Source organism: Numenius arquata, chromosome 14 (assembly GCF_964106895.1).
Source record: "Numenius arquata chromosome 14, bNumArq3.hap1.1, whole genome shotgun sequence".
NCBI classification, from domain to species: domain Eukaryota; kingdom Metazoa; phylum Chordata; class Aves; order Charadriiformes; family Scolopacidae; genus Numenius; species Numenius arquata.
The window spans coordinates 12,048,122-12,059,729 of record NC_133589.1 but is presented as its reverse complement, the minus strand read 5'-3'; the positions used below and the strand labels follow the sequence as shown (position 1 = coordinate 12,059,729).

The following is an 11,608-nucleotide window of genomic DNA, read 5'->3' as shown; positions in this document are numbered from 1 at the left end:
CCTCTCTGCTGGACTAGCACTAAAACAGGCTACAGCAGGACATGGAGACCTGTGTATTGTCTGTACTTACACGCTCTATTAGCAGTTAAAGTTTGGCAGCAGGATACGTACCAGAGCCTTTGAAACTAAAAACAGAGATGCTATTTTTTTTAAAAACTTTCACAATAAAGTTTATTATGTTAATATCATTAAAAATATTATAAAATAATAAAATATTCTGCTTGGCAGAAAAATTACACCAGGGTTTTAAAACCCCAGGTTTGTGCAAACAGTTTTTGTAAACATAAGAAGTCAAGTGTTCAAGTTCCATCCCAAAATACAGTAAATTGCTACAAAAATAAGTTTGCTCACTGTCAAACATGTTTAAAAACCCAGAAAGCTGGATTTCTTTACGCATCTCTCATGTGTCCCTATGCAGTTAATGCTGTACTTATATCTGAAATGGGAAGGATTTCAGATAGTCCTTTAGAACAGGATTGAGGGGGATCTGGTTTAAGTTCTCTCTTCCAAAAGTCTTCACGATGCTCTTCCGGCAGAGCTCCTGCAGGGGCTGCACACGGACTTTGCGCAAGGGGGTAACCAGTACCTTCCTCGGGGACCTTAGGTAATGTTCTAGCAGCTTAAAAAGACAGTCAAAAGTCTCTTTGCTGCCATCCAGGCTGAAACGCCCGGTCTGAAAGTTTATCCGGATGCTGGTGGGCCCAGTCGCAGTTTTAACACTGATGGCAAAGAAGCAATTCTTTTGTGTGCTGTCCCTGATGAGGAAGGTGCCCTCGGGCTCAGACTTCAGCTTCTCGTGGGCAGCACTGACAGTCAGAGGTCCCCAGTAGAAGCCACAGGCATCCAGCAAGCTGCTTGCTCGAGTGATGCTACTAAAATCCGCTTGCGAGCGAAAAGTTCGGAAGTGCGTGTTGCTGTGGGCCTGCACAGTGCTGGGCCGGCCGGGGCCGTGGTAGCCTCGGGCCTGTGAACGATCCCGTGCCGGAGGGTCAAGTAGACGTCTCGGGTCTGCTGCAACTGCATTATCTGCTGACACCTTGCTGTGCGCTACCATCCTACAGCCTAGACCAGCGGATGCGGTCTTCCATAGCGTCAGTGGCTACGGCAGGGCAGCTTTCCAGCAGCTATTCTGAAATGCCAAAGAGAGACACAATGTGAGATCCCCAGAGAAAAGCGTCTGCAATCTCTGAATGACCAAGTCTTCCATTCACATACCTCCCACCCATTATAAAATAATAAAATATTCATTTGCCAATTTACACTGGGCTCGCTTTCTGACAAGATTAGCAGTCTATCACTATGGCAAAGCCCAAAGCTCCAAAAATATTTAGCAAGGATCATTACAGCTTCAGAGGATAATGCAGTTTCCCTGCTATGAGCCCACAGAAGCATACTGGGACCTAAAGTGAGTCAAATGACCCTCCCAATGAGAAGTTCCCTTGGGTGTGCTCCTCAGGTCCTCCAGTTTTAGAGGACAAAGCAACAAGGGTTTACAACTGAGTTACCAATTTCTCTGCACCTCCCTCTTTCCCTTCCCCACTCCCAGCTGAGAACTCAGACAACATCGTTATTTGGTGCATTGTGTGAAAAAGAAAGAGGGTGAAGGAAATGTAAACTCTGCAGCTGGGCATGTCTCCGGATAATTGGGGAAGAGGGTGAGGTGAATAGATGCCATTGTGCGACTGAAGTGTAACTTGGAAGGGCAGCCTGTAAGACTGCCAATTTACACAGTAATCCTAAAACTGCTTTCCTCTCTCCTGTTAACCTGAGGCTCAGCCATAAAAGGCAATTTCCCATTCTCCCAACTTTCCCTTGGGACAGCAATGCTACAACCTCACTAGCTTACACAAATCAACCTCTATGAACCCTTAAAGCATTACTCCTCAGTCTCTCTCTCTCTTTTTTGTATTACATGCACTTTAAGTGGCCCAATCTAAATTGCTTCCTATTGATATATCTTTCAGCATGAGGGACTAAATTCATCCCTCGTGTTACTTCAAAGGAATTAGCAGTGCTGCACCAGGAATGAGTTTGGCCTGAAATGTCTACCTCTGACAGTGTGGTTCGATACATCTCCGCCAGCTGCCTTGACCTTACTGGCAAGCATAGATTTTAGGATTTATCCCTGTAGTCAGATATAGATCTGCAGCAGCAGCTTGTTGAGAAACCTTGAAGTATTCTCAGAAATGAATCCCTCAGCTATCTTACAGTTCAGGGTAACATGCTAATGAGGATTTCAAAGAAAGTACACAGCTGGATTCCTGTCTGTGCTAATTTAGCAACTTGATGTTTGGTTTCATTTAGATCACATTATCTCCCGAAACAGCAAAGAGGGTTGTAAAATCCTTATGCTGGCAAATAACACGCTGAAAGTAGCACCGGGCTTTCTTTACAGAGCAGAAGGAAAGGAAACTGATGTCAATTTTTCCAATTATTGGGCCAGGATTATCGCTCAGTATTTAAAGTTAACAAAAATTAAATTTCAGGACACACTGGTGAGAAATAACCACTAAGCTCGAGATCTAAAAATCGCAGGGCTCCCTCGCACAAGCCATCCATCGCCCAGAGAGAGAGTTTGTGGTGCCTTTCCAAGAGCGCACAGAGCAAACAGGGGGCACGCCAGTCTTTACAGCCTGAAAGCCAGAGCTGGCGTCCGGTCCGGGGGAGCCTCGTCTCTGCCGGAGCAGAGCGTTCGGCGGGTCCCGGCCCAGCCCCGGCTCGTCCCGCCGCGCTCCGCCAGGGGCTGCTCCGCTTCCACCGCCGGGCGAGGGTGCGGGTCCTGCGAGGTGAGCGGGGCCGCGCAAAAACCACTGCGCGTTCGCTTTATTGTTTTTTCCTGCTACTTTATAGCGGACACGAGAGCTCCGTCTTGAGCGCGGACGTTGAGCCAAAGAGGGAGGAAAAAAAAAAAAAAAAGGAACAACAAAACAAACAAAAAAAAAAAGAGGCCAAAACCCCCAAAGCCACCACGCTCCTGCCCAACAGCCAAGGGCTCCCTTGTCGTGCCTCCGAAATCTGACCTCTTCTAACTGCGGCGCGGGAGCGTTCCGATGCGGTTCCCGAGGACCCCGCGGGACACAGACCCTCCCTTACCTTCGCCCGGGGCGCCGCGGGCGGGGGCCGTCCCCGGAGCGCGCAACATGCGCGCGGGCTGCGGAGAGGAGAGGGGCCGGCTCCGGCGGCTAGTGCTGGCCCCGGCGGCTAGTCCTGGCCCCGGCGGCCGGCTGAGCATCCTCCGGGCGGGGGCCCTGCCTGGCGCCGCAGCGAGCCGGGGCTCCCGCGGGGCGGGCAGGCGAGCGGTACCTCCAGCGCTCTGGCCCCGCTCATCGCCTCTGCTTTCTATTTAACGCGGCGGCGTTGATTTTCTGCCTTAAGGCTCCTCCCCTGCCTTCTCCGAAAACACGTGGCCGCCGCTTCACTTTCACTTTCCGAATGAGTCACGGCCCGGCCCAGCCGTGCCTGGGCTCCCCGCCGAGGCAGCTCCGGGGTGGGCACCGCCGGGACTGACAGGCGCTGCCCCCGCTGCGGAACCCCGGCGGTGGGGCTGCCTGCCCCCGAAGCCCCCGCGGGCTCCCCAGCCCGCTGGTGGTGGTCTCCCCGACTAAATCTGTTTTTTCTCTTTTTTCCCCTTTCTTTGGACAGCCCCAGCGAAGCGGTGGTGCAGAACGTGCCCCTGGGTGCAGGGTCAGGCTGGCCCCGCAGGAGCTGCTGGCCCGGACAGGCTGGGCACAGGAGTGCGCTGAGGGCACGGGGAGGCGAGGGGACACTAGAGGTAGGTGATGACACGGCTCTGGCCTGGCAGCTAGCTCAAAACATGGGGGAAAATGGCAAGAAAAGCAACCAACCAACATGAGAAGTTTTAACATGAAGATAGCTGCTCTCCTCAAAACTAACAGGTCAACATGGACAGAAAAGGTGAGAGGACTTAATGTATAACTTAAATGTCCAAGAAGGGGAGCAGATGTAGACCAATAATAATTTTAAAGTGTGAAAAGCATTCAGAGAAATCTGTGATCCTTCCACTGAGAGGACTGTGCAGGCGCTACACTGGGTTTTGAGTTCTCAAAACAGAATTTCCCTGGGGTTTTCTATAGGGTAATCAGATTTAAAAGTAACTGTTCAAATCCCCAGCTGTATTTATAACCTCACCAGCAGCCAGTGCGGGAGGCTTGGGATGCTGTTCTGCTCACCCAGAGATTTGAAACCTCCAGTACCCAACCAGTGTCTTATGTGCTCCCTTAAGCAAGGCCCAGTAAAGTGTGCTTTCTTCCAAAGAGGATGTTTCTTAAAGTAGTAACCAACACCTGTTTAAAAGGCCAGGGAGTCTTTCTTCTGATTATTCCTTGTCTTTTTGAAAGCCAAGTACCCTAATATGTACTTTGTGCAGTAATTCATCTGCATAGGCCTGTGCAAAAATGCAGAAGACTTGTGACTAATTCCGCTGACTCTTGAATCTGGTATCAATAGACAAATGCATTGTTCCAGAGCACGTGTGGTTGGGGGCATGCAGTGGGACATGGGGGTTTTGCAGCCGGAGTGCTTCTTTACATCAGGAGCAGAGAGAGGATGTTTTTCCCTTGCAGTCAACAATGATGTTTTGTGACAATGAAATGTTTCTGTCAGATGATTAAGAGGACAGGGGCTGGCAAGGACTTGTGAGTTGTCCTTTGGGATGAAGTTGAAGGAATGTGTTTCCTGCTTTGAGACTGAATATTCTTTTCAAAATTCAGTGTGCTCACAGACTGAATTAACTTGATGGCAATACATGCCTTACGGTGATGTGGAGCCAGTGTACAATAGGTGAACTGGGAAATTTCTGATGATGCTTTAGCCACCAAAATTTACTGCTTATGTTCTGTTATGCAGAAGTATAGTTGTCATGAATTTGGAGAAACAGAGCTCATCGTTCTTTTTAAGACTTGGCACAGAGATTCACTTTGTGCTCAGAATCTTCTTTCAAACAATTTTTGAGCAACTGAGCTTAAGCTAAGGTTTGGCATAAACAGCTGAGGGAGGGAAGCTCAGCTGCTTTTCTGTGTAAAACAAAAGCATGAAGGAATGGTGGAACTGAAACTTACTTTAGAATTTGGACATGCAATAGTGAGAAATGTTTTGCCACTATTTGCTTTGGTGTATTGCACTCCATGCAGCGAGTAGATTCAATGGCTGTTTTGTTTAAGGCACCGCTCTTGTTCAGACAGGTCTTGCCTTTAACAGCTTAAAGTCAACTACTTAGAGGAGACAAAGTGCTCTCCGCCAAAGAAAAGAGATTTGAAGTGCTTAGCTGTGTCGAAAAAAGGTAAATCAGAGCCAGAAGTACAGCTCTGATCCACTAACTCCTCTCCTAGCCCCCGAGGCGCCCAGCCCAGCTACCTTCCCGCTGCTGCACTCCTGGCTTCTGCCACCACTGTGGTTTTAAGGAGCGAAGCACGGCATGGCTGTAATGCGGCACAGTGGTATGAGTGCTTCTCAGATGAGATGGAGGTTGGCTGCAGGTTGCTGTAGGTGTGCCAGGAAAGCTGTTCCACTCTCATGTAATTTTTAATTTTGTAAGATCACAGGGGAAAGAAAGATCCTCCAGGTGCACGTGCAGTCTGTCTGCCATGTACCAAGTAGCGCAGCTGACAAAGTGTCTGTCCAAAAAGTCTTCCTCATTGAGCAGGAATGTGGTAATAATATTTAGTTGCAAAGCTTCAGAGCTTGGCAGGGCTCGAATGGGTAGGTGAACTCCCAGTCGCTGAGGAGAGCGATGGAGTGAGCCTGCCAGCTTGGACACCAACAGCCAAATGCGTCAGGCTGCTGCTTGAGGAGTTTGATACCATCTCCATGTGAATTGTGATGAGAGTGGTCTGGGGTGCTCCACAAAGTGCCTTAAAAAGGCTTGCCCAGGAGAAGTGGGCATCAATCGTAATATGTGAAGGAGACTTGTACAGTGAGTGAAATCTTGTGATAGGAAGAGCTAGGGTTTTAGACTTGAGGGTCCCACAAGTTGAGGTTTCTGGGATAATTTCAATTTTGCCCACTCATGTTTCCTTTTGCAACCCCTCATTCCCATCCTTCTGTTTCCTTCCTTACCTCCTCGCCCTCCACTTAAAATCCCCGTAATTGGGGCCTTGGACAGAGCTCCATGCCGGCAGGGTTGGATCAAATGAGGTTGCTCTACCCAGTAGAGGGCGGTGCATTGGTTTGGAGCCGGTGCAGAGCTGCTGGGCAGGAAAGGAAAGGTCTTGAGAAACGACTGAACTTGAAAGCACTGCTGACAGTTTAGATGATTCTGATCTGTGCTCTGTCGCTCAGCTTAATGAGCACTTATTGCTTATTGCAAGGTGAATTGGACTTAGAGTCTGTTTGGTAAGTAAAGCCTTCCTTGTGAAATGCCTTTTTTCTCCTCTTCACAAAGTACTGTTTCACATGGAGAAACAAATTGTCTTCCCTTTCTTCGTCACTGGTGGTCTCAGAAAAGAAAGGCAAAGTCTGGGGAGAAAGAAAGTGATTGGGAGATACTATCCCACACTCCTTTCTCCCTTGTTTCTTGGGGCAGGAAAGTAAACCCTTTTGATCTGAAGGGTCCTATCAGTAAATCTCTGAAGAACAAACAGGTTTTGTTAAAAATAGAAGTCCTTACCCCTATTTTGTAAACATTGGCTTGAAAAATGACAGAAAATTCAGAGGAATTGCAAGGTGTTTGTGCAGGAGGAGCACAGCTTACTGGCTAGAAATGGGGCAAAGGGTAGAGGGAATCTGTTCAGAAAGCACAAGGAATATGGATGCCAGGAAAGGTCTGCCAGGAGGCAGCAAGGGCAAAAACATAGTTCTGAAAATGGTTTTGAAGGTAGGAGAGCACTGTATCTGTTGGGGATACATGAGACATTTGCCTGTTCGTTAGTTTGTTTTTCAAAACCCCACACTCTTAGCCCTACTGGCAGCAGTATAATGCAGGCAGAGCTTCCTATATTTATGCTCCAAGCTTTTCCTCACCCTGTGAAACAATCAAGAGGGAGGAGGTTGTGATACCATGTATGGTATTCCCCAGTATAAATTCCCTTATGGGGCACTCCACACCCTGCTGAATTCATCCCCCCTGCAGGGACAGTCCTCTAGAAACAAACAAACAAAAAATATCAAAAAAACTTGAAAGGCTTAGAAAATCAGCAAGCACTCCCCATTTCAGATTTGTTCCTAATTTCTGAGAATAGAAGCAGACACTAATTCTGTTATAAAGCTGGGTTAATTGGCAGGCCAATGTATCTGGCAATTAGAAGTTTGGTATAGTAAGTGGGTGATCAGCGTGGGAATTAATATGGGAATGTTAAATCAGCTCAGTTGTGTTATTGTTATAAAGACACTTGTCAGTGAGTAATCAAAATATTTTTCCAAGTCTAATAAGTTGCTATTTTCTTGTAAGAACAGTTCAAGTAAATAGGGTCACATATTTTACTATTAGTGTTTTGAGGTTAGAGCCTCCCTTGTGCTGATATTGTAAAGGCAGCTCTTACATGAAAGCGCTTATTATCTAAACTGACCAAATCAGCAACATCATCTTTAGAAAAGGGAACCGAAGCACCAAGAGATTCAGTGATTTGCTTAAAGTCACAGAGCTAGATAATCTGCAGAAGGGCTAGGAGTGGAACATAATTCAGGTCTTCAGAGCCCCATACTAGAAACTTAACCACAATACCATCCTTCCTGTTTTAGTGGGTTTTGTTTTCTTCTCCGGAATCTGAATTTTCATTTAAATGAAACCCCTGAAATCGGAATTCTTTGATTTTGCAAGTAAATTAGACACCGCACTGTTTCTGAGTCTGCTTTCAGATGCAGTGAAACCTGCAGCACAGAGAAAAGTGTGAACCTCCCTCACCCATTGTAGCTAGGTATTAAGGTCAGAGTTTGATGTATTTAAATGGGACATGCCCAAAAGATGTAACTATTGTGACTAGACATTTCCTCACACATCTCCATTTCCATACTATCCACACTATCCATACTACCATTTTCTAAGTTAAGAGATAGTAATTGTGGGCCTGATGAATACAGCTCATCCTGTTATCCTTTTAGTCATTTACTTCCGAATAAAATGGCTCTAAAAATGACTCACTTTACACTGATATTAATTATAATGCTAGATATCACTGAAGAACGATGTGTTGTCACAGCATACACAAGTCATTATGCCAAGAGCAAAATACACTTTGAGATGTCACCAATTTGTTATCAAGCCTTGATAAGCATCGTGCCTATACCTGGATGAGGGCTAGCCAGTCGGTACAGAATTAATAATTCATGCCTGAACTGGAGTTCGTGCTGTTCTGCAGATAATGTACAAGTCAGATCTCATCCAGCTAGGATGGATGATAGAAATTTGTGGGTTTGTCTTCTAAAAAGGATCGCTGTGAGTATTAGTTGTAAGAAAGCACCCATGTCTACTGGCTAGGCTGAAAAGCACTGTTTTTTGGAAGTTAGGTGAAGTAACACTGAATAAGAGTTGAGCCTCTCCCTGCCATAAGTTCCTTTGAATAGTCCAAATTGTCTGAAATATATCTGTGTAAGAGATATAAACTGCTATACTTCAAATAAGTAATAAATTAAGTGTCTGAGGCTATGAGTAAAGTTTCTTTCTAAGCTGGCTATTCTGGAATTGTTTATTTTAAATTATGTTAGTTCCTTCTTCTAGGGCAGTTAATGCTGGTTTCCTTGAGCCCAGACTAAATGGACTCTGTCCGATATTCAGTGGAAGTTCTTTTGTTGATGTTAACTAAGTCAAATCAAGATTTGCATTAGTCTCATGAATTCAAATGCCGAACAGTTAACCATACAAAAATGTGGTTTGGGTTTTCTGCGTTTCAGTAGTTTAGACATCCTGCTTGGTAGTCAGTTGAGTGGAAAAAAAAATAAAAAAAGGAAAGCTTCAAATTTTTGATAAAAGCACTGTGAAAGGGCAGCCTGATTTCTGGTGTTTTTTCACATGAATGAGAGATTTGCGTTGCTTAGGCATGTGCGTGTATGTATGTCCATGCCCCACAATTGATGGAAGAACTCTGGATCCCTAAAAATAATGTTGGTGCTAACTGCAGAGCTGGCAGCTGTCATTCATACAGGGGGACTGCTGCTATAAATACCGAACTGGACAGTTTAAAGCAGAACCATATGAAGATAGTTTGGCTTCCAGATACACTTACTAGACTACAGAGGTTTCAGTGCTGGCTGGAGGAACATAGACCTTGAATTTCAGAGCCAGTTGCTAATTTTACTTCAGTCTGGCTACCACAATACCTGAGTGATTCTTTCCAAACTAAGACAGTACAGGCCTCTGCTCCCATTCCATTGCCTCCTTCACTGCCCCAGCAGCTCTCTCCCTTGCTGTTGAAGCCGCATTCTGTGTTCCTCCAGTTCCCTGTTCTCGTGTCTTTTCAGATCCCAGGCCCATAAAAGAAAAGTGGTAACACAGCACAGGAAAATCAGCCATGGCACTGAACTGTGCTGTGGGTTTTGGAGCCAAGGTTATTGTTTGTACATACTGTTAGAGTCCTTGCAAGTATATATCCATGAAATATGGGAAGGGGATGCTGACTGTAAAGAAAGCACAGGACATAAGCTTTGGGGAAAATTTATTTTTGAGTGGGAACCTTGAGGACACCAAGCAAAACATCAGTTCATAATCCCAAAAGGCCTCCAGTGTCTCTTTATTACTATTTTACTGGTATCTTTACCCTCTGCTCTTATAGCTTCCCATTCTTACAAGCATTTACTACCACTTCTCTTTGTTTTCAATGCCTGTTTAGATTGTGTCCTGCATAGCTTACATGATTATGAATTTGCATTTGCTGCTGAAGGTGAATGGTGTTGATGCCCTTTCCAGTGCTCCCATGATTCCGTCTATTCAAACCACGTGCAAATGCTGAGCTTCTGCTGAAGTAATTTGAAGGTTGTGGAATCAGTTTCTGATGCATTTCATTCATGAGTATAATCCACATATGAGGAGATTTTTATGGTTGGGGTGAGGTGGAGCAAATGACTCAAATGTTCCCTCACCTTTGGTTTTCAGTCCACAGAAACTGATTAAAATTCATTCTTAGCATGGTCAAATGATTCAGTTCTATTTCCTTGAATGTAGAGAGACTCAATAGTACAAATTAAAAGGAAAAAAGTGGTCTTGTCCTTAAAGTGAATAAAGACCGATACAGTGCTGTTACAGGAGACAGACATAGCACATGGAGAAATCAGAAGGTGATGGCATAGCAGTATCTTGCATCCAGATCCAGGTGGACAATCGTATTTCTTTCACAATGCACTGAGACACTTTCAGATGACTTGGTTGGATTTTTAATATCTGAAGTCATCAAACCTGGATCTGAAGAAATCACTATTAATACTTGGCCTGGAGAAAACATATTTTGTGGGCTTTCCTACTGCATGATATTCTGACCTCCATATTCCTACTGTGATTACTGTAATCTTTCTTGACAGATCTTTTTTACAGTTACAGTCTAATCTCAAAATCATAAACCACCCAAACTCTTATGATGATGAAATATTAGGGTCACACAGTATCTAATAACTTCTATACTCAACAAATAGAAACCAGTGAATATGCATCTTTTATTCTACTGTACAGATAGATCCTATATAGGTCTCCTCTATAGGCCGATATTGTCTTATGGCCTCGGCTATTTATGGAACCTACATCTGCAAAGATCTAAGCAAGAAATAGCTAATAAGAATTTTAATTTCTCAGTTTTCAAAGTGTTGAGAAATAAGCCAGATTTATGTTCCTCCCCTGTCCCTGGAGAAAGGATAGGTCCTGAGAGGTGACTCAACAGTCTACTTCAGAATACAAGTATTAATTCCTCGTTTGCCAAGAAAAGGAAAGGAAAAAAACCCCACCATAATTGCTCTTGTGGAAAAAGAATTGGATTTTTTTCTTCAGACATTCTCCCTCTCCAGATTTATTGCAAACCTCAGCCAATTTTAGATGTGAACTCAACAAGCTGTATTCAGAATAGATTAGCTTCACCATATTCCAACTCCAGCAGAATTTCTAGGAATCATGAGAATAAACTGGCAATTTTTGACAGAAGACAAAAGTCCTTTAAATGTAGAATTTTTAGCATCTCTTGTTAAAGTGGTAAATCAGAAACATAATCCAAATATACTAATGAAGCATTCTTATTTTAGAAAGACCTATATTAGATACGGACCTCACCACACAGACTTTTGGATTAATTAGGAAGAAGTATTACATTATGTAAAATTAGTGCAACCATGCAGGCCTTGATGTTCCCTATCAATAAATTAGGCAATTGAGAATATGAAAGTGGGTAGAGTGCCCGGCCTGGAGGATTTCCTCCTGTAGTTCTGGAGACATCTCTGAATTGTTCTTGTCAGGAGGCTTGGCATCTGTGGTGACTCACTTTTTAAGGGTGGCTCTGTTCCCTGACACTGTGAGAAGTCCTATTATCAGTTATCTTAAACTGGAAAGAAATGCTATGCTATATTTCAATTGCAGATCTATTTCAGTTCATAATGTCAAAATACTGGCAAAATGTCTGATAATGAGTCTAGAGGAAGCATTAGACTTAGTCACGCACACAAACTGAATTGAGCCTGCCAA

The 11,608-nt window shown here is 44.6% G+C and overlaps 1 protein-coding gene across 1 annotated transcript; it reads right to left on the bottom strand.

Moving 5' to 3' along the window:
• Positions 1-430: 430 nt before the first annotated feature.
• On the bottom strand, positions 431-1,054 carry SOCS1 (suppressor of cytokine signaling 1). Its single transcript, XM_074158714.1, has one exon. It carries the CDS (start codon positions 1,052-1,054, stop codon positions 431-433), a length of 624 nt encoding a protein of 207 aa, XP_074014815.1.
• Positions 1,055-11,608: the final 10,554 nt, after the last annotated feature.

Bases quoted from the DNA above. Each gene is read 5' to 3' on its own strand.
- SOCS1 (XM_074158714.1), bottom strand. From the start codon at position 1,054: ATGGTAGCGCACAGCAAGGTGTCAGCAGATAATGCAGTTGCAGCAGAC.